We start from the raw sequence: 20,827 nt of genomic DNA on the forward strand, positions 1-20,827 counted from the left end.
ACATCACTGCTGCCCTCCAAAATGGGAACTTCAAAGGATCTGAGGATATTCAAACCAAAGTTCCTATACTCTTTCCTTCCACCAAGAGGTGCATCCCTGAACTAATTTTGCAAACTCAGATATCCCTCCCACCTGCACCGGCTCCTTCCCCAAAAAGCATAATGCCGGAAGATGTTAGCAGCAGCCTTTGTTCATCAATGGCTAGGAGCCTCAGCCAGGGACAGGCTGCCGTCCCCCATCGTTCTCATTTGCTTTCTATTCCCATTTTGGGAAAAGAACATCTTCCATCGCTCATACCATTCAACCGTGGAAGTCCTACCTTTTCAATTGCTCCATTACTCATTCAGCATCTGCGCACTTCTCCAGCACCTGCTCTAAGTTTAGCATAATCAGAGGCAGCTTCAGCAGGCCGTGGGCATCCATCACAGCAAAAAGCAGTGGGGTGCTCTCTGAAAGGAACACCAGCAGCCAGAGGAGGTAAAAAATGGACTTATGGTGCTATACGGGGCTGCAGCCCAGGTCCGGGTAGCTCGGCGTCAGCCCTTCATCCCCCGCCATCAACATCGCCGAGGATACTGTGGCTCAAACTGCTCTCACATACTTCTGTGAATCACACTAGGGTCATTTACAGGCTGACATGTGTGGTCACTTCATCACCCCACCCTTCTCACTTCCTGAATGTTGCAAAACTGAGTCCTGCAGAACCGCCTCATCTCACTCGTACCAGCCAGCGGAAGAGCAGCTCCCCCAGGCTCCCTGAGGCCCCTTCCTCCAGTTCCCTCCTTGGAGCCGGCCCTGAACTTGGGGATGGATTACAGGGCTCCCAGCAGGCTCCCCATGGATCTGCCCTATTACCACGGCCCTCTGTCCAAGAAAGACTGTGAGACCCTGCTGCTGGAGGACGGGATAGACGGCAACTTCCTGATAAGGGACAGCGAGTCCATGCCGGGAGTCCTGTGCCTCTGTGTCTCGTGAGTAGTCTCAACTTCCACACATTCTGAACCTTACCCCAAGAGTGGTCCTGATAGCTGAACACAAAAGAACTTGTACTGTGCTCTGACCTTGCGGCCCCAATGAGCAAAATGAGATAAAGCGAGGCAGTGCTGGACAAGTGTGCAAGGAGTGGGTCTGTCCCAGTTCTGCCACCCGCCCTTCTCTCCCTGGAGCAAATGCCACCCCAGCAGGACCCTCTGCAGCAGGGCAGGGCGGGGGTATAGCAATGAAGGGAAAGGCTTCAGGAAGCATGAAGATGAGGGGGAGAGAGAGGTGCCTGCACAGGTCAGCTTAGTTGCTGTGGAAAAGTCTCAATGTCCTTTATGAAATTTTTATCTGAGAGACTAAGTGTTCGCGTATGTTCTGCCGGTTCTGCCTGTGACACTTACAGTATGATTTCATACTTGATGAAATACAGTATGATTTCATACATATGATTTCACCACAAAATTGTGTTAGGTTCATAAAGAGCTTCAACATGCATCATTTCCTTTTATCCTTCTTCTAGCCTATCAGTGCCGACATAAGCATTTTCTAGATGAAGAAACAGACCCAGATTTCTCCGACGACTTGCTTGTGTTAAAATGCATCTGGCATTTCCAAAGAGTTCTGTATGAAGTTCAAGAACCCCTCTGCTGAAGGAGCTTGTTTAGTCCCATTTAGAAAATGGGGGTGGGGGGAGGCCTCAATGGCTCAGTTTGTTAAGTGTCTGCCTTCAGCTCAGGTCATGATCCCAGGGTCCTGGAATTGAGCCCCATGTTGGGCTCCCTGCTCAGCCAGGAGTCTGCTTCTCCCTCTCCCTCTGCTCCTTCCCCTACTCCTGCACACACACACTCTCTCTCTCTCTCTCTCTCAGATAAATAAATAAAATCTTTTAAAAAATTTAAAAAGGGTGCCTGGGTGGCTCAGTGGTTAAGCCTCTGCCTTCGGCTCTGGTCATGATCCCAGGGTCCTGGGATCGAGCCCCGCATCGGGCTCTCTGCTCAGCAGGAAGGCTGCTTCCCCCTCTCTCTCTGCCTGCCTCTCCGCCTACTTGTGATCTCTCTCTCTCTCTCTCTCTCTCTCTCTGTGTGTCAAATAAATAAATAAACAAATAATCTTTAAAAAGAATTTTAAAAATTTAAAAATTTAAAAAGAAAGAAAATAATCTTGAACAGGTATCAGTGGGAACCTACTATCTTTAAATGTTCTGTTTGGAGAGATCACTGAAATTTTTCTTTCTGCCTGCTAAGGGAATTAAAACCGAACTGTGTCTGTGAATATGTTTCAGTGCTTCTGAGAGTGCGGACAAAAGGGACTGTTGTGACTAACAGAATAGGCAGAGAGATCCCTTTCCTTTGTTGTAGGATACCAGGGATGCAGGTGAAAGGAAGGTAGTCTGAAGGGGTTAGTAGTTGGAATTTTCACGTTACCAGCGATGATGAAGGTGTTGTCATATATTTTTTAGCTGTTGGTAATTCTTCTTTTGAGAGTTGCACAATCACATTCTTTACCCATTTTTAGCTGGAGCTGTTTATCTTCTATTCTCTGTTTTCTTCCCTCAATTCCTACGCATGAAGGTAAACCATTTTTTTTTCTCCAATAAGGACATATGCACAAAAGAAGACTGTAGATCAATTTCAATTTCAATTAATATCCATTTTCAAGAAGTTACTAACAAAAACAGAAGCCAGTAACACATTAGAGGAGAAAATACGCCATGTTCAAAGTTCAGTCCATTCCAAGAAGTCAAAGATGGTTCCACATTGGGTAAATTAGTAGTTTAATTAGGTATTAATAGATCAAAGTTGACAAACTGAATAACTCAAATTTGCTTAAAAGGTATTAGATAAAGTTCAACATCCATCCTTCAATTAAATACACACACATATACATGCACACACGCACTTACACACTCTTAGTCATACAAAGCTAGATAGATACTTTCTTAACCAAAGGCTGGGTAGAGCATAGGGGAATTGCTGCTAAAATCATAAATGAGCAGATGATACTCATTACCAGTACTACTAGGGAGCATTTTCCATGAGAGATGAGCAAGTGTAATTAGCCAGAGGAAATAAAGGTAAAAATAGAAAAGGAAAAGGCAAAATTATTATTTGCAATTGACATGATTTTATGTCTGTGAAGTCTAAGATTTAATTAAAAAAAACACTTAAAAAGTAAATTTAAGAACATTCAATTAACAGTGTCTGCTTATAAAATTCAAATTAAAATCAATATCTTTTTCATTTAAAAAAACAGTAACCAGTGAGAAAACATGATAAAATTTGTCATTGACATTAGCAAAAAACAATAATACTACTCAGGAATAAAGGGATATGAAATGTGTAAGGTTTGTAGGAAGAAAACTTCAGTACTTACTGAGGAACTCGCTAGAAGATGTACAGGAAATTAGGGACTCAATTTGGAAGCATACCAGTTTGCCACAATTAATCTATAAATTCAGTATGTTTCCAGTAAAAAAGATTAACAGAATTTTTAAAGTTTTCATCAGGGATCACAAAGTTTATTCAGGTGGGACATAGAACACAAGGAACCTGCTAGAATAGCCAAAAATATTTTTTATTTTTAGATTATTTATTTATTTATTTGACAGACAGAGATCACAAGTAGGCAGAGAGGCAGGCAGAGAGAGAGGGGGAAGCAGGCTCTCTGCCGAGCAGAGAGCCCGACGTGGGGCTCGATCCCAAGACCCTGGGATCATGACCTGAGCTGAAGGCAGAGGCTTAACCCACTGAGCCACCCAGGAGCCCCAAAATATTTTTTATTTTTAAAAGGGACTAAGGGTGCCTAGTTGACTCAATCAGTGGAACATGTGACCCTTGATCTTGGGGGTTGTAGGTTGGAGCCCTGCCTGACCTGTGGAGATTATGTAAAAATAAAATCTTAGGGGCGCCTGGGTGGCTCAGCTGGTGAAGCGTCTGCCTTTGGCTCAGCTCATGATCTCAGGGTCCTGGGATCGAGTCCTGTATCTGGCTCCCTGCTCAGTGGGGAGTCTGCTTCTCTTTCTTTCTCTGCTATTTCTCCTGCTTGTGCTGTCTCTCTTTGTCAAATAAATAAATAAAATCTTAAAAAAAAAAAAACTTCGAGAGAAAAGGAGTTTGGTGCTGACAGATCAGTGGAATAGAATACGGAGTCTGATAGAAATAAGGCCAAATACATCGGAATTTAGCATATGATTTAAAAGCATGTTTCTCATCAATGATGTTGAACAACCGTGAATGGTGTTGGGTGCTTGACTGGTCATTTCGGAAAAAAAATGCCTTTCTTCTTTAAGTAAATTAATTTGAAGTGGTTCTAATGCATAAGTTATTTTTTTTAAAAACATGAAACCATGCGTATTAAGAAGAAATGATGAACTTTTAAAATATATGCCTGGGTTTGAGAAGGGCCTTTCTAGGCAAGAGGTAAAGCCCAGAAGCCAAAAGAGAAAAATCTGATGAATCTGACCACTATTTAAAAAAAAAACAAAACTGCTGATAAAAACAACTTAAAAGACTATCAGCAATCTGACAAGACAAGTGAACCTCGTAAACAGATAAGTGTTTTTTTAAAAAGTCAATACAAAACTAGGGAAAGGAAAAGAGAAGGAGATTCTTGTAAAGAGAAACTGAAAAAGAAAGAAAGAAAAATGCTAGATCTCACTCATAACTAGAGAAATAGAAACTGGAAGAATAATGAGATACTATTTTCAAATGTTTAATAGGCAAGAATTAAAACTATGGAAATACTCAGACAAAGTTAGGGTGCCAAGAAGCAGACACCATCGCACAGGCGCACACAGTCTCTTCAAATGGCAATGTGACCCAAATATAAAATTCATGGATATAACCTTTGACCCCAAATTCACCTATTAGTGAATAAATAAACCTACCATGGCTGGCTGAGTTGGTAGAGCATGCGACTCTTGATCTTGGAATTGTGAGTGCGAGCCCCTGTCGGGCATAGAGATTAGTTTTTCTTTTTTTTAAAGACTTTATTTATTTGACAGAGAGAGAGAGAGAGAGAGAGAGAGAGAGACTAAGCACCAGCAGGGGGAGCCGCAGAGGGAGAAGGAGAAGCAGACACCCCACTGAGCAGGGAGCCCGACATGGGGCTTGATCCTAGGACTCTGGGATCAGAGTCCTGAGCTGAAGGCAGACACTTAACTGACTAGCCATCCAGTCACTCCAAGTGTAGAGATTACTTTAAAAGATTTTTTAAAAAAGTCTATCTTATATGATCTAATAATAGCCTACTTTATCTTACTTATGACAGCATGAGAATGTGCAAATTGATTAATAAGATTGGGTAAATCCATATATGGTATGAAAAAACCTCCAATATCTATGGTAAGAAAAGGGCAAGATGTAAAACGTGATCCCATTTGTGTAAAAAAAAAAAAAAAAGGTATGCCTGGATCCTTCCATATTCTTACACAATTTCTAGGAGGTATGTAAGAGGCTTGCAATAGTGGTTACAGCTAGGAAATTGAGAAAGAGTGACTTGGGGGAGAAGTGGTGGATATATTCATTTGATAACTTTACACTGTTTAAATGGTTTTATGTGCATGTATAACTTTTGTAATGAAAAAAAAAAGTGTACAAAAAAGTAGTGAATCCCTGCTAATCGATTCAAACGCTGTGCTAGGAGCCAGGCGAATTTCAATAGGGAACCTGCATTTTTTTTTCCCCAAGGAGATCCAAAGCATGTAAATCAATTTAAAAAGAGTAAAATATAAATTTAAGGAGAGACAGTTTTATACAAATTGAAGAGAAAATATGAGCAGGATAGTCTTCTTAGAGGAGATGGTATTTGAGGTGGGACCTGGAAGAGTGGTAAGATTTGATCACATGGAAATGGGATAGAAGGCATGTCAGGGAGGGAAGGGAGCAGGAACAGAGGTCTAGAGGCGGGACATTTGAAAGCGCACATGAATCATACAGGGTTCCCGAAAGGTAGCTTGGAAACCAGCTTTTGGAAAAGTAGGTTTGGGCTAATATTATCGGGTCTGAGAAGAATGAGTCCATAGACAGCAGGGAGATGTAGCTGGTTGCCAAGCAGGCAAGTGACAAGACTAGAACCCTCCAAAGTCCCAACGGGAGATTTAAGGACGCAATCTGTTGTATGGAGGATGCACCAAAGGGGACAGATGACAGTGGTCGTGTCTCTGGGTGGGAGATGGTGAGGAATTAGCGATGGCGAGGCAAGCAGCCGGAATGGGAAAAGAAGTTGCAAGAGATATCATAAAGACCAGAGACCCTGATCCAGACCTCAGGGTGGGTAGTCTCTACTGGAATTCTCTTTAAAAATCAATATTTATTTTCAACTATTTCGTGGAGTATCTACCCAGCTTATGTGTTCTTCCAAAGCGCAAGTCACCAAGGAAGGTGAAAAATAGTTAAAAAATCAAATGAAGAGGGAAGAATACATATTTGGGACCATCTGCCATAACCAGGCCTCGCCCTCTTCCCTGTCCATGTCCCTGAAAGGCAGACACATTTCGGGTACCCCCAGGCTTAAGGCTCAGGTCAAATGGCTCCCATCGAAACGGACCTTAGCATGATCCTTGTGAAATGATCACACAGCTCAGTACAGACGTAGTTGTTCCACTAATTGAACAACTAATTGAACTAGATTCTAGTGGTTCAACAAATATTGAAAGTCTCTTATATGCCAGGCACTATGCTAGGCACTTGATTGGTGCCTTCAACATAGCTCAAAGCCTAGTGGGGAAAATAAAGAAATTAATGGGGGAAAAAAAGGTACCATAGAATGCATGCTGATGACTGCACTCGCATCAGGGCATACGGGGACTGAGAGCAGGGAGGGACCCACTCAGTGAGCTGCGGAGAGCCTGGACAGAACTGGGACCTGGAGGACGAATAATAGTACCTTTAGGTATTCATTCAGTGAGCATATACCAAGCACCTCTTATGCTCCAGACACGTTTCTAGGCACTGGTGAAATAGTGATGAATACTACGGGCATCGGGCTTGCCCTCATGAACACACATTTCAGCAAGAGGAAACAAGATGATGAAAACCAAATAGGGTCATGGTACAGGGAAGGACAGAGAGGCTATTGCAAGGTGGGTACAGGAAAGGTCGCACAGAGCAATCCATGCTTCGATACACAACCTTATGTGAGCAAAGCCAAAATGATGTGCAACACCAGACTTAGCCTATTTTCCCAAATCTATGCATTCAGAGCCACCATGAAGGTGCGTTCCTCTGAGCCAAACACTGGTCAGCAGGTCGCATTCTTTATCTCATCGACTCTTTGCAAAGCCGTTTCTAGTAGGTGACATTATCCCTACTTTGTGGGGAAAGAAACAGGAGCTTCTTATTAAACAATTGTCCAAGCCCAACTTGGCAGTATGTCGTTATGACCCCTCTTACCGATGTCCCCAGGGCCGCTGGAATATGTTCAAGGTTGTGACCCTGGAACTGTGTTATGACGCACCCAAGCAGGGGACTTGAGGGCTTGGCAGCAGACCCTAATCTGTGGAGTCCTGCCATTATGCTTCCAGAACCTGGGCAGCCCTATCTTCTTCGCTGCATTCAAATGGCAACATCCCAACGTCCGTGCTTTCCCAGACCTAAACAAAAACATTATGGGGAAGTTTAGAAATAAAGTCATGCGGAGAGTTGGCCCAGCAGCAGATAGTATTAAACAGAAAGCTCTGTGGTAAATGTGGACAGGAAATGTGACTTGATCACAGAGCCCGATAGAAAACGCCAACGTGCCAAACCACTCTCTCTGCAGTGTGACTTGGTGAGTGTGAGAAGCTGAAACTGGGTCTGCCTTTAGAATCAGTAGAGTCAAAATGGAGTAGATGTGGGGAGATTCAAGGGCCAGAGCTGTGGGCCTGAGGGGCAGGGGGACTTTCTGTAGCCGGCAGCAGGCCGCAGGTGGGAAGAAGAATCTGGGCTGTGACTTGCCAAGTGCCCTCACTTGGGAGGACACAGCAATAGGAAGGCAGAGTGGGAGATCCCTGGGGAGGGGGAGTCTCTCAGATTCTGAGATCTTTGGAAAGACTCTAGAGCTCATAGAGAAAAAGATGTTTCAAACGTTTTTATTATTTTAGAAAAATCCATGGTAGGGAAAGGTCCAAAAAAGAGCCACCAAAAGAAAGCACAAATGTTCTCAGTTTCACCACATGAAAATGACAATTTCTAATATTGCAGTATACGTTCCTCCAGACTGTTGTCTATGCCCCTGGTTTATTACACGCGACGGTTTGCGAAATTTTTTTTGTCAGTGCATTGCTGGTATCATCAAAGAAAGCCAATACACATCATCTTTTTGTGATTGCTTACTATTTTATTGCTGGGATCTGTCATAACTGATACATAATCATACATTTAGGTTATTTGCACTTCGGTCCGATGGACCCAATGTAACGAGATAGTTAACATTTTTGTGCATACATCTTTGCAAGTTTGCCCAACTCTCTCCTTAGGATAAAATCCGAGAATTTTTAACATTTTAACACACCCTCACCAATTAGCGGCATAAAAGGTTGTGCCAAGGCACAGTCCAATCAAAACGAGTGAGAAGGCCGGAAGTCAAAAGTCTTAAAACACTTTTTATTGATGCGTGTTTCACACTTGCGTCAGGGCCCAGAGAAATACAGACTACCTAGTTGTAATCATAGGGCCGACAGTTGCATTTCCTTCAACTGACCTTTTAATGTCTGGTTTAAGATAAAACTACAGACTTGAATGTCAAGAAGTTTCCCTGCCTCACTGGTGACAACGTGAGGTCGTCTGCTAGTTGTGGACTCATCATGAATGGAGCAGGGACACCGAGACCCCTGAACAGAGCCTCGCATGATGGCCATTTGTAAGGCTAAGCCCCACTGGAAAGAGTAAAGCAATTCAAAGATAGGCAGAAGCTCAGAAAAGCTGCATTCTGGCCTTTTCTTTCTTTTTAAAATATTTTATTTATTTATTTATTTATTTGAGCGAGAGAGAGAGAGAGAGAGAGAGAGCACAAGCAGGGGGAGGGGCAGAGGAAGAGGGAGAAGCAGGCTCCCCACTGAGTGGGGGGCCCAATTCAGGACTCGATCCCAGACCCTGGGATCATGACCTGAGCCAAAGGCAGACGCTTAAGTGACTGAGCCACCCAGGCGCCCCTATTCTGATCTTCTCCAGCTGAAAACTTCCATCTCAACTAAAAGGTTATGCCGAAGATTTTAAAATGGGCTTTATAAGCCCTGTGTATTTCTCACATTTAAATGGGGTTGAAGATTTCCACGGGATAGCCAAGAAAGCAGGTATCTCAATACACCAAGTATTATAAACCTTAGAAATAATTGAGTGCCTGTCTGGACCTCCTTCCTTGTTGTCCTGCCCAGAGCTGTCCTCACCGTGGGTTACTCTCCCACTGGAGGTCAAGATACAGCATATTTACTAAGGCCCCAACAGCAAATATAGGAAATATTTGTTCTCTCTCTAACGCCAAGATGAACCGTGAAAACAGTGAGAATCATATATGTAAAATGGACTTAAATTTGGTTTCTATATTAGAGCAAATATTCTATTCATGTACCTTTTTATGCCATGGCCTTTATAGCTTTATTGAGGAATCATCGATATAAAATAAAAAGTGTACAATTTGATGAATTTTAACATTTGCCTGCACTCATGAAACCACCACCACAGCCCAAATAATGAACATTTCCATCACCTCCCAAAACACCCCCGTGCCCCTTTGTGAACTTCCCTCCCCACACCACCCGCCAAGGCCCCAACAGAGCATCATCTACTTTCTGGCACTATAGATTCCTACGTATTTTCCAGAATTTGTAACATAAATCAAATCATAAAGTAGTAGCCTTTTTAGTCCGAGCCCAGAGTAATTACTTTGAGATTCATCCGTATAGTTACACGCGCCAGAGTTCACGCCTCTCATTGGTATTCCATTCCAGGGAGACATCACAATCTGTTTACTCAACCACAACTATCACAACTGAAGTTGGTATGAATTATCTGCAACCGATCTGTGGGCATACGGTTCCATTTCACTCTGATGTGGAAGTTAGGAAACAAAACGAATGAACAAAGGGAAGGAAGAGACAAACCAAGAAACAGGCTCTTCACTCTAGAGAACGCACGGCTGGTCACCAGAGGGGAGATGGGTGGGGGGGATGGCGGGACAGTCCCCAGGTGATGGGGATGAAGGAGGGTTCTTGTGATGACCACCCGGTGACACACGGGTGACACACGGTGATAACACAGATGTGTTGACTCACTGTACCGTACGCCTGGAACTAAGATAACACTGTGTCAGCTACGCTAGAATTACAGTGAGGCCTTTTCAACTGTTTGTTTTGGTTTTGTGTTTATGTTTGGATAAAGACCATTTCAGAGCGGCCTGTGAGCATGGAGAATCTTAGAAACGTAACCACTGACATTACAAATGGCTCAAGTGGCAAACTCTGCTCTCAGTAAAAGATACCAACTTCTATAAAGATCCAAAAGTTTCAAAACAGATTTTTTTTTCAAGTTGCAGGACAAGGGATGAGATTGCTTGAAGGTAAACAAATCAGAGGAAAGTATTCAGTGAGCTTAAACTCTGCATCCTTAGCCTTCCCCAAACCTTATCAACAAATAATGCTTTTCCAGTGGATGGAAACATTTGCATAAAAAGCCCTCAGAACTCAGTGAGGACCACACTGATTCACTTTCCCTCCCTGCCTACTTCCCTCCCTCTCCCGTCATCCCTTACCGCTCTCCTTCCCTTCTTTCACCTCAAAATTATACTAAAAAGACCTATTTTACTTTGAATTTTTCATTATCAGTGAAAATTTAATAAGGTTTGGAACATTTGGAGTGGTTGGTTTTTGTATGTCAATTAATTAATTGTATTTATTTATTTGAGGGAAAGAGAGGTGGGGAAGGGGCAGTGGGAGAGGGAGAGAGGATAGAATCTTAAGCAGCTTCTGCGCTGAGCTCAGAGCCTGACATGGGGTTCCAATCCCAGACTCTGAGATCACTACCTGAGCTGAAAGCAAGCGCCAGATGCTGAGCTGACTGAGCCCCCCAGGTTCCCCAGTGAATCTAATCTAATGAAAGCTTATATTAGAAAATATCTATTTATCTTATGTATTTTCATTAATTTATAGTTTTACTTAATACTTTACATTTATGATTTTCTAGATTGTAAAGCTGTTTTAATCTATTAAATATTTAGTTTCTGTGATCTTTGCTTTTTTAATAAAGAATATAATATAGGCATTGTCACTTTTGTGCCAATATTGCCAATCTCAAAAACTGCACATTTGGGCTTACAGGTTGTATGCATTTCAGCTTTCATAAACTTTGCCAAATTGTTCCCCAAGACATTAGTATCTAATTACATCCCCCTTAATTGTACATAGAACCTTCGATAGCTTCACATCACGGCCAGTATCTTCCATGAGTAAACTCTCATGTCTTTGCCAATCTGATATGAAATGATATCTAATTGTGGTTTGATTTGTATTTCCCTGATTGATAGTGAAGGAAGACATCTCTTCATGTGTTTATTGGACATTTCATCACCCTTTTTTAAAAGGTACATTAACGTTCTTCTCATACGGAGTGTTACAGTGATTTCTCCCCATCTGTGGACTTTCTCACTCTGTTAATAATACATTTTGATAATTGGAAGTTTTAATTTTAACATAGTGAGTTTATTAATCTTTTCTTAGGGCTCGTACTTTTGGTGATGTAAGAGCTCCTTCCTTAATTCAAGGTCATGAAGTTGTTTGCTTACACTTCCTTCTCCTGAGCTCACTGTTTTGTTTTCAACCAGAATGTGAAGTAGGGATCCAATTTTATTTATTTCCACATTAAGACATTACCATCACCATTTAACAAATAAATAGTCCATCCCTCCTCACTGATCCGCTGTGTCAGCTCTGTCATATACCAAGTTTTCAGTCATGTATGGGTCTGTTTCTGGGCTCTCTGTGTTATCACATTAATATCTTTTCTGCCCTGGAACTCGTTCTCACTGGCTTAATTACAGCTTTATAAGATTTGAGACCCGTTGATACGGAAACACTGCCTGCCATCTGCCACACACACAGACAGACAGACACACACACACACACACCATTCTTATTTTTCTTATTCGAAAATGACCAGATTTGGGGTGCCTGGCTGGCTCAGTTGGAAGAGCATGCAGCTCTTGATCTCAGGGTTATGAGTTTGAGTCCTATGTTGGGCATAGAGATTACTTACAAGTAATCGCTTAAAAAAAACTTAAAACTTAAAAAAAAATCGGGCATATTTTTGTGCAAGGGAGGGACATGACTCATGTTTTTGGGGGCACACAGCTTAAAGGCATTTATTAAACATTAGATGAAATAAGAATCAATGACAAAATACATTATGCTATAATCAAAAGCATATTGATTACAAGTAGATTACAAATATTTATGCTGTTTATCTGTATGGGAAAATCTTTTGAACAAGTGGGAAAAGTTAATAAAGTTCTATAAGTCAAAAAACAACTGATTCGTATGTTTGGATAAGGGCCACCCTGGCTGTTGGATAAAGAATAATAATTAAGGACGTCAGAGAGAGAGAGGAAGAAATTGCCAGAACTAAATCCTTGAGCAGATGACAATGGGCAGCCTTCAGTGGAAGAGGGATTAGCTCCAGAGAGTGGCATGCAACGTTTGTGCGTGGTTGTGAAGGCTGAGGATGTGAGCTCCCAGGACAAGAGCTGTGGCAGCTCAGAGTCTGGGAATTCTCTTCTGATTGCTTGAATCTCAGCCAAATGCAATGTGTGGACCTCACTTGGATCTCTATTGGAATGATATCACTGTGGAAAGAAATTTTTGAGACCCCTTCCATGTGGATAAGGACTCATGTGAAATGTTTTGTTGCTTGCAATGTGACTTGGGGACACCCACTGGCTTATTCTGGCCTCAGGAACCCCCACAAAAAGGATGGGGATTTGAAGTCAATTGTCAAAGCCTCCAGGCAACCAGTGATCAAATCTTCTGTACCTTAAAGCTTTAAGTTGTTTCTAAATTCCCAATTCAGACAAATGATTCTTTGGCATAGGTGCAAGCCCTGGGGAGGGGGGTGTGTGGGGAGTCATGGGCGGATCATTAGGTAATCTGAACCTCATGTCAGTATCTTTTTTTTTTTTTTACACTTTAAAATTTCTGGGGAATCAGAACATGTTAAACAGTTGACAGAGACATTTAATGCATGTATGTTCCTCCTGGGAAGCTATTGTTAAATTGATCCCTTACAACTAATGGCATCTTGGAATTGGAGAAATATGGTAATGTATGTATGCTATGTTGTGCTTTGGAACTTGCTAGATTGGGTCTATTATCTAGATTCTGGTTAGATTACTTAACCAAAAGTGCCAATGAAGAACAAAAACATAATACATCATTTCCTTGGGCAAAATTCGCAACATTCTCTGTTTTAATTAACACTGTCTCCATCAAGTTCAAGGACATGTCATTTAGTAAGCAACACAGGAATGGCTCAATGGTGTTTTTTATGTTGTATCAACTTAGAACTGAGTGAAAAAAACTAGAGAGAATATCAAGACCATGGAAATAGTAAATTCTCTCTCCTGACCCTCTTTGCTACAAGCCCAGACTTCCATCATCAGAATAAAGGTCCCCGTTTCCAAGTCTTTGTCTTTTTTCAAATTCCCACAGATGAGAACGCCTGAAAATGATCAGTTGCTTTGGGGGACCCAAGATTGCCAAAGGCATTGCACGGAAGATAGAGTTGTAGGTAAAGGTGATCTGGTTTTGCATATGAGAACATGACAATTCACATAGTTATCTTTCCACAGGTTTAAAAATTTTGTCTACACATATCGAATCTTCAAAGATGGACGTGGGTTTTACAATATACAGGTAAGAACAAGAACTCTTCTAACAGCAGCTATGAAAGATTGGGGGAGAACCTGAGATCATCTCTTGAACCTGAGACGTGGCCATGGAGAGGCATCGTAAAAAGGGAAGCAACATAGAGTTTAGAGTCAGATCTGTGGTAAACTTTGTCTTTCTCTGAGGGAAATGGGGAGAATTTTTCACTATTCAAGACTGTTATTCAGATGTGTAGACCCTGGCTTCCCCAGGGGTCAAATGCACCAACCCGGACTAAAGGAGAGGCCACTCCAGTGAGAGGATGACAGAGTGACCAGGGCAGGCTGGAATGGGAAGGTGGGGAGGAGTCCGAGTGTGTAGAAGACGAGTGAGCTCCACGGTCCTATGAAAATACAAAGGGAAACATCAGTCCATGGGCAGCCTTAGGGGTTTCGATAATTTTTCTGCTTTATTGAGAATTAAGCAGAAAACACTTTCTGTTTTGAAATGATTTCTCTGGCTTAAGAAGTAGAGTATAACAAGATTAACTGAGTCTTTACTAACGGTGGATCCTGAAATAACATTTTTGAAACACTTAGAGATGAGGTTAAGCAGATTTTTCACTGCCAGATTTCTCTGAATCTTCAATCTGCTAACGTTTGTTGTCAATATCGAAAAGAAATTAGAATATACCATGATCCCCAAACACAAGCACGCACACACACACCTATAAATATATCTACGTGTCGGTGTGTGTGTAATTTTTCTTTTCTTACAAAAGACATTATCGAGGCAACTGACAAAATTTGAATAAGGTCTATAGATTAGCACGTAGAAATACATCAAGATTAATTTCCTCATTTTAATCACTCTAGTGTGGATATGGAATGTTCTTGCTCTTTGGGAAATATTGACATATTCAGGATTAAAGAGTTATCATGTCCGCACTTAATCTCAAAATATTTTTTAAAAAGAATATGTGTATGTACCCCTATATTTGTGCATGTATGCACATGTACATTTTAAAAAAAAGAAAATGAAAAGCAAATATGTATAATATAAATGTTAACATTTGGAGTGTGAGGGGCGCCTGGGTGGCTCAGTTGGTTAAGTGTCTGCCTTCGGCTCAGGTCATGATCTCAGAGTCCTGGGATCGAGCTCCTGAATTGGGGGGGGGGGTCCCTGCTCAGCAGGGAGCCTGCTTCTCCCTCTCCCCCTGCCTGCCCCTTCCCCTGCTTGTGCTCTCTCTGTCAAAAAAAAAATCAATAAAATAAAAAGAATTTTTAAAATTGGGGGTGTGGGTGAAGGATATGTATAAAAATTTTTGAAGTATTCTTTCAACTTCAAGTCTGAAACTATTTCAACATGAAATGTTTTCTAAAAAGCAATGTATAAACTCTTTCTTTTGTCGTGCATGCTTTGGGAAATTGTGATAATTCCTTAATACACCATTTTGTCTCTTGTCTGGACAAAATGGAGAGGCATAGGAATCAGCTATCATTCAGACACAGGGCATTTCTCCGAGGGGGAGCAGTGCACTTAGAACCTGTCCTGAGGGTTGAAGCGATAACCTTATATGGAACCTCCCTGCAGCTGACTTCAGTGTCACCGGCGTGTCTGATGGAGGTTAACCACACCACATGTCCGAGAACCTTCTGGCTTCCACCCCTCTATACAGACTGACATGGAGCTGTATGAGAACCCCAGTGATCATTGAGAAAACCAGGCACACATCTGACATCCGCTCCCAGAGGGCGGCCGTCTGCAGGATAGCTCTAAGAACTGTCCCAGACACACTTACCAAGGATGGGGGCTCACTCAGTACTGCAGACCTGGGTGGGTTCCCTTGATGAATCCTCTTTACCTGCAGTAGCTTGAGTCAGGACTGGGCTTCAAAACAAAGGTTTCTGTGTATTTGTATTGGTGTGAACTCTTAAGCAGGAACTGCCCGCTGCTGGTTTTCAGTCTGCAAGCCCAGAGGCAGCCCTGCTCTGAGGGCTCAGACCGCTGCTGGGAGAAGTGTCACGTTGCACACATAGTGGACGGTGACAAGCGATCTCCTCCTTGTATCTTGGCAGACTGTGGAAGGTGCTCCCCAAATGCTCTTTTCAAACCTAAAGGAATTGATCTCCACCTTTAAGAAACCAAATCAAGGGCTGGTGGTTCAACTTGGACATCCAGTAAAGCAAACCAGCTCCCGCCCGCGATGGAGAAGATCACAGATACAGTTGGATAGTATTTACGGTAAAAACTCTGACATGGGGGTTGAATAGTATTTACGGTGAAAACTCTGACATGGAGGTCAGTTCCATTTCTTCCACTGGACGACTTTGTAGAATTTATGCAGATACACACCATGTTCTGTTGTTTTATCTCTAAAAGCTTCACCCACCAAAAAGCAATGTCGACCTTGTTGGGGAGCAGTGTCTTTGAGCCCGGAAGGTGGCCAATGCGCGCAGCATTCTGCTTGGCTAGTCAGGAGAGCAAGAGTGGTCCCGGAGCATTCTGGGAGAGCTGACCTCAAGCCCATCCTGTGACCCTGTGCGACCCACAGGCTTGGGATGGACAAGCAGGCAAATTTTTCAAACGAGAAAATTGCTTTGCTGCCCTCCCCAAGGCTCATACGGTTACGTTTTGCTCAATATTTGCTGAGCATTCATTTATTTAGTATTAGGGGACAAATTATTTCAGATATATCCCTAACGGAATTAAGCCATGGAGGAAAATGAGAGATGGCCAGTAAATTGGAGGGCAGAGAATCCACGCGGAGGCCCCTCAAGCTGCATCACTAGCAGCCACAATTGCTTACCTTCCCCCCTTGAAACCTGCCCTCAGAAAATCATCTCTAGTATCTGTAGTTACAACGTGGTTTGAATCGAACACGGGTTTCCTAAGACATTCACGGTTTACTCGGGTTTTCCCATGGTGGCGTGAATGGTCTGATTCCAAAGCAGAGGGATTTCAGTTATCCCTGGGGGGTGGGGGGACACACTAGCTAGGGAGAAGGGCAGAGGGCAGAGTTCCAGGAAGCCTACAATCACCCCACACTCTACTCCGTCTGCTTAAGTCACCCGTGGACCTTCAGCAAGCTTCTCACCTTCCAGCAAAACTGAGCGTGGGTTTTTAATGATGGAAATAACAACCCCTCCTTTGCTGCTCTTTCTCAGCCCCTTGCCCCCCCTCCAAGGACTGCACCCCCACATACACACAAGGTCACTTCCTATAGATTTAGCTACAGGTGCAATCCCATGGCCACGTTCCACCAAAACTTACAGGAACAAAAGCACAGCCCTTAGGAAAACCCGGATGACCTGCCGAGGCTGGTGGGGGCAGTGCTCGTACCTGTCCAGCAATGACAAATGACTCACGAATGCCAAGAGGAGAGTCCTTTCAAATTCTTTCCTAAGAACTGGGTGGGAGTCTTACCACCCTGGCTGCCCATGCTTGATTAGCCCTGGTAGGTAAAGGGGAGATATCCTCTCCTCAGCGCGCTGGCTTCCTCCCCTTTCCTTGGTGTCCTTAGAATAAGCTTCAGCTGTTCTCACTCAGAAGGAGACACAGGTTTCCTGCAGGTGAGTGGAGGCATCTGGAGCGGGAAACCTGGATGCCTAAACTTACCGAGAGACCCCCTATTTTGCCAGGAGAGCTCCATGCGATACATCCGCCCCTGAAGATGTCACTTTGATGTGGCATCGAGGTCATCCTGTGCCAGGGAGAGAGGGCTTCTTTCCCTTGAGTGAGGTTGGTTCGTGTGACTCCTAGGTGGTGAGCCTCATGGCTGGTCTTCTGCTTTTCCCCCCAGAGAACAGTAACAGTGACTATGTGGAGGTCTTGCCTTGAAGACAAGGAGACTGAGCAAAGCAATCAGAGAAGAGATGGGGTGACAGCTCTCATCGGCAACCCTACTTCTCCTGCAGGTGTAGATCTGGAAGACTGAGCTCTAGGGGACAATTCAGACTCTCCTGGTCTGGGTGACTGAGGACAGTCTGTCTACCAGCCTCAGAGAAATCGGTCCCCACATCTCTGCCTCGTATACATACACCATGAGCAGCTTTGAAACTCCTTCCCTCCTCTCACGCTTCTTGCTTGGAATAGGACAGCCTGAACCTATTATCCTTAACTTATTAGAGATGACATAACATCATGGTTGACACCTTCCTGCAGACCAGGCACAGCTTCATACAAAAGAGAGTACACTTGGCCGTGAGTTAGGAGCCTGAGTTCTAGTCCTATGGCTATATGACTTTGGAGAAACCTCTAGCCCTGTCTGGGGTCTCCACTTCTTCATGTGGAAAACAAACACATGTTCCTGCCTCTCTGCAGAGCCTGGATGTGTTGGGTGGAGTGGAGGAGTCCTGGGGTCATGGAGATGGACACGGGAAGGGTTAAGAGCTCTGAGTCCCAACCTCCCAAACAGCCAACATGGTCTCTGCTCCTGCCTGTCCCAGTCTCGATCATGGCGGGGGCCCTGACCTCCCACCTGCCCTTCTCCCCCGCCATTCTAGCTCTTCTCCTTCTCCTAATCTTGATTTTCCTGCCAGACATGTGCACGGAGACACTTTCTCCCTGGTTTTGTCCAGTTTCATTTGTGCACCAACCACTGGAGCAGCGTGAATGTAGTTCAGTACCGCAGTGATATCTGTGGGGATTTAAAAGATATTTTTCTTTGTGTGGTTCCAGTTCACAACTAGTTTTAAGTGACAACAAAGCCCAGTGGGGCCTCCCTTGTATTCCCCAGCATGGAAACTTGTGCTGTGTAGAGTTGTGCCCATTCACAGGATTTTGACAGAAAACACAGTCCAGAAGGGCTGGTTGAATTTGTTCTAAGTCTTTTGCATTTTTCTTCTAGTTAAAAATTTTAATGAAGAGCTGATTAATGTGGAATGTTCCAAATTCTATGCCCATTCTTTGACCCATCTTCAAACTATAATGATTCATTTTACCTACTGGACTTATCTCCCAAAGTTATTAAAGAGAGGAACTCTAGATTTCCAGACAACATGAACAGACATTGTGGTTGGCGTCCCAAAGTGGGAGCCATTTTGAGTTCTTGGGCCACAGAAATCCATAGCTGCTACCAAGCAGGTAAGAAGTGAAATGCAGCCACCATATTCAGAGAGCCTGAGGGAGGCAAATCCTTCTAGTTGTTTCATTAAGGGAGACTGGAAGCAAGCTTGCTCTCCAGGGTTGGGTCCCCAGTCTTTGATTCTATATCCGTGGTACAAAGAAGCATGTTCCAGTATCCAGAGTCCACAGGAACTTTTGGGACAGGAAATATATTCAGTGCCAGTGAAAATATATTTATTTCTTGGACAGATGACTGAATAAATCAATATATAAAATGTAGGCTCTCATTCTGGATAACAGAGATCTATATGAGCTTTAAATATTTCAAAATCCAGTAGAACAAGACTCTTAGTTCAAGACCTTTCAGTCATAACCCTGACAAAAGTGGCTTCCTTTTTCTGAGCTCCCATGATAGTGCCTTATGAGATGCTTGGTCCCCAGCGGGACTTGAGCACACTTCTCAGACGAACAAGGCATATTCAGTAGCTGATGTTGATGTCATGCCGTAAATCACTGAGACTTTTTAGGAGACCCTGAACAGGTTGCAGGAAGAACAGCTGAAAAATCTGGGCACATGGGACTGGAAGAGGGAAGATGTAACAAACCACAACAGCAGGTGCGTTGAGCATCTGGGGAGCTCTTCTGTGACAGAAGGTACGGCACCAGGTGGCAGAACTCACACCAGTGGCTGGGTGTTTAGGGGAGGGTGATGTTGACCATGCATCAGAAGGAACTCTGAACCAACGAGAGCCTTCTTCCCACGAATAGCCTGCCCTGTGTTGTAGTCTAGTGGAGGGTGATCTTTTCCAAGAATATGGGAGAGATGCAGAAATTAGACTGCCTGCCTGCTAAGGTACCTTCCAATTTAGGGACCACTGGATCCTACCGCCATCTATCCACAATTGCGGTGGGAATGTCTCCCCCATCTTTCTTTTGGACTCAAGTATGGAGAATTGAGTTAGTCACATTCCTTAGTTTTTAACTCATTATCACCATCAATCCATAAAAGACCTTTCTTCTGTTTTGTTTCATCTTTATTCACTTTGTCCCTAATTCTCATTCCAATGCTCACACCCTCCCCCATAGGAAGCAGCTCAATAGTGTTTGATATGTGCCCTTGACATGTATGTACCCTCGTAGAATGTACAGCATTGGTTGTAAATATGTATCTCCTATATTTACATGCACAATATTCTCTTGTTCCCATTGTGTTACTAGTTTTTTCACTCAATACCATGTTTGGCCCTCATCTGTATTGTTGAGTGTAATCCAGTATCTTAAAGGATGCATGGCAGTCCATAGTGTCCTTCCAACACAGCTCGAGTGTCCTTTCCTGAAGAGATAGACATTGGGGTTGGTTCCAGAAACAACACTATGAGGAGCAAATGTGCATGAGTCTCCCTACAGAAATGTAAAAGAATTTCTCTGAGCCATATGGTCATACAGTGTGTTCATGTTTAATTATGCCGTCACCAAACCCATCAAGTGCTTTTTGACTCTTGTTTAATAAGCTCTTCCCCACTCCAAGATCCTGAAAAAAAAAAAGTTTACATTTTCTTTCACTGGCTTTTATACATTTACCCTCTGCAGTTAAGGTTTTAGTGATGGCAAGGGCTTCTGCATTTTTTTCACGGACACATTCCCAGGAATGAGAAAAGCCCTTCACACATGATGGTGTTTCAAAATGCTTCTTGAACGAGGGATGAATCCAGGGTCAAACTTTGTGTATGGTAAGAGGTATTTCCAACTTTGTATTTTTCCATACATATTAAAGTCATTTTCCCAGTTCACCCCTGCTTCATAAATAATCTCTCCCTCTGGTTTACGGTTCCTCCTTTGTATCACAACGGTTTGAATCCTTTGGCTTTACAACATCTTATTGTCTTGGAGGACAGGTGCCCTTTCTCATTTTTCAGACCGAGTTATTTGTGGACCTTGGTTCCTCCATAC

General features: G+C 43.2%; 1 protein-coding gene across 3 annotated transcripts; it reads left to right on the forward strand.

Annotated features, from left to right (window-relative positions):
• The first annotated feature begins 704 nt into the window (after positions 1 to 704).
• Positions 705 to 20,422, forward strand: SH2D1B (SH2 domain containing 1B). Of its 3 annotated transcripts, XR_004381221.1 has the most exons (5): positions 705 to 971; positions 13,795 to 13,858; positions 15,889 to 16,054; positions 17,613 to 19,561; positions 19,747 to 20,422. XR_004381221.1 is itself a non-coding variant. In XM_032845470.1 (4 exons), the coding sequence occupies exons 1-4, from the start codon at positions 808 to 810 to the stop codon at positions 17,648 to 17,650; spliced, it is 432 nt and encodes a 143-aa protein (XP_032701361.1). In that variant the 5' UTR covers positions 705 to 807; the 3' UTR covers positions 17,651 to 20,422. The 3 variants fall into 3 exon arrangements, 2 of the variants coding, with proteins under 2 accessions (XP_032701361.1, XP_032701363.1); XM_032845470.1 differs by having other exon boundaries at positions 17,613 to 20,422; XM_032845472.1 differs by lacking the exon at positions 15,889 to 16,054 and having other exon boundaries at positions 17,613 to 20,422.
• The last annotated feature ends 405 nt before the right edge of the window (positions 20,423 to 20,827 follow it).

This window comes from Lontra canadensis, unplaced genomic scaffold (assembly GCF_010015895.1).
Source record: "Lontra canadensis isolate GAN:19392208 unplaced genomic scaffold, GSC_riverotter_1.0 scaffold164, whole genome shotgun sequence".
NCBI lineage: Eukaryota > Metazoa > Chordata > Mammalia > Carnivora > Mustelidae > Lontra > Lontra canadensis.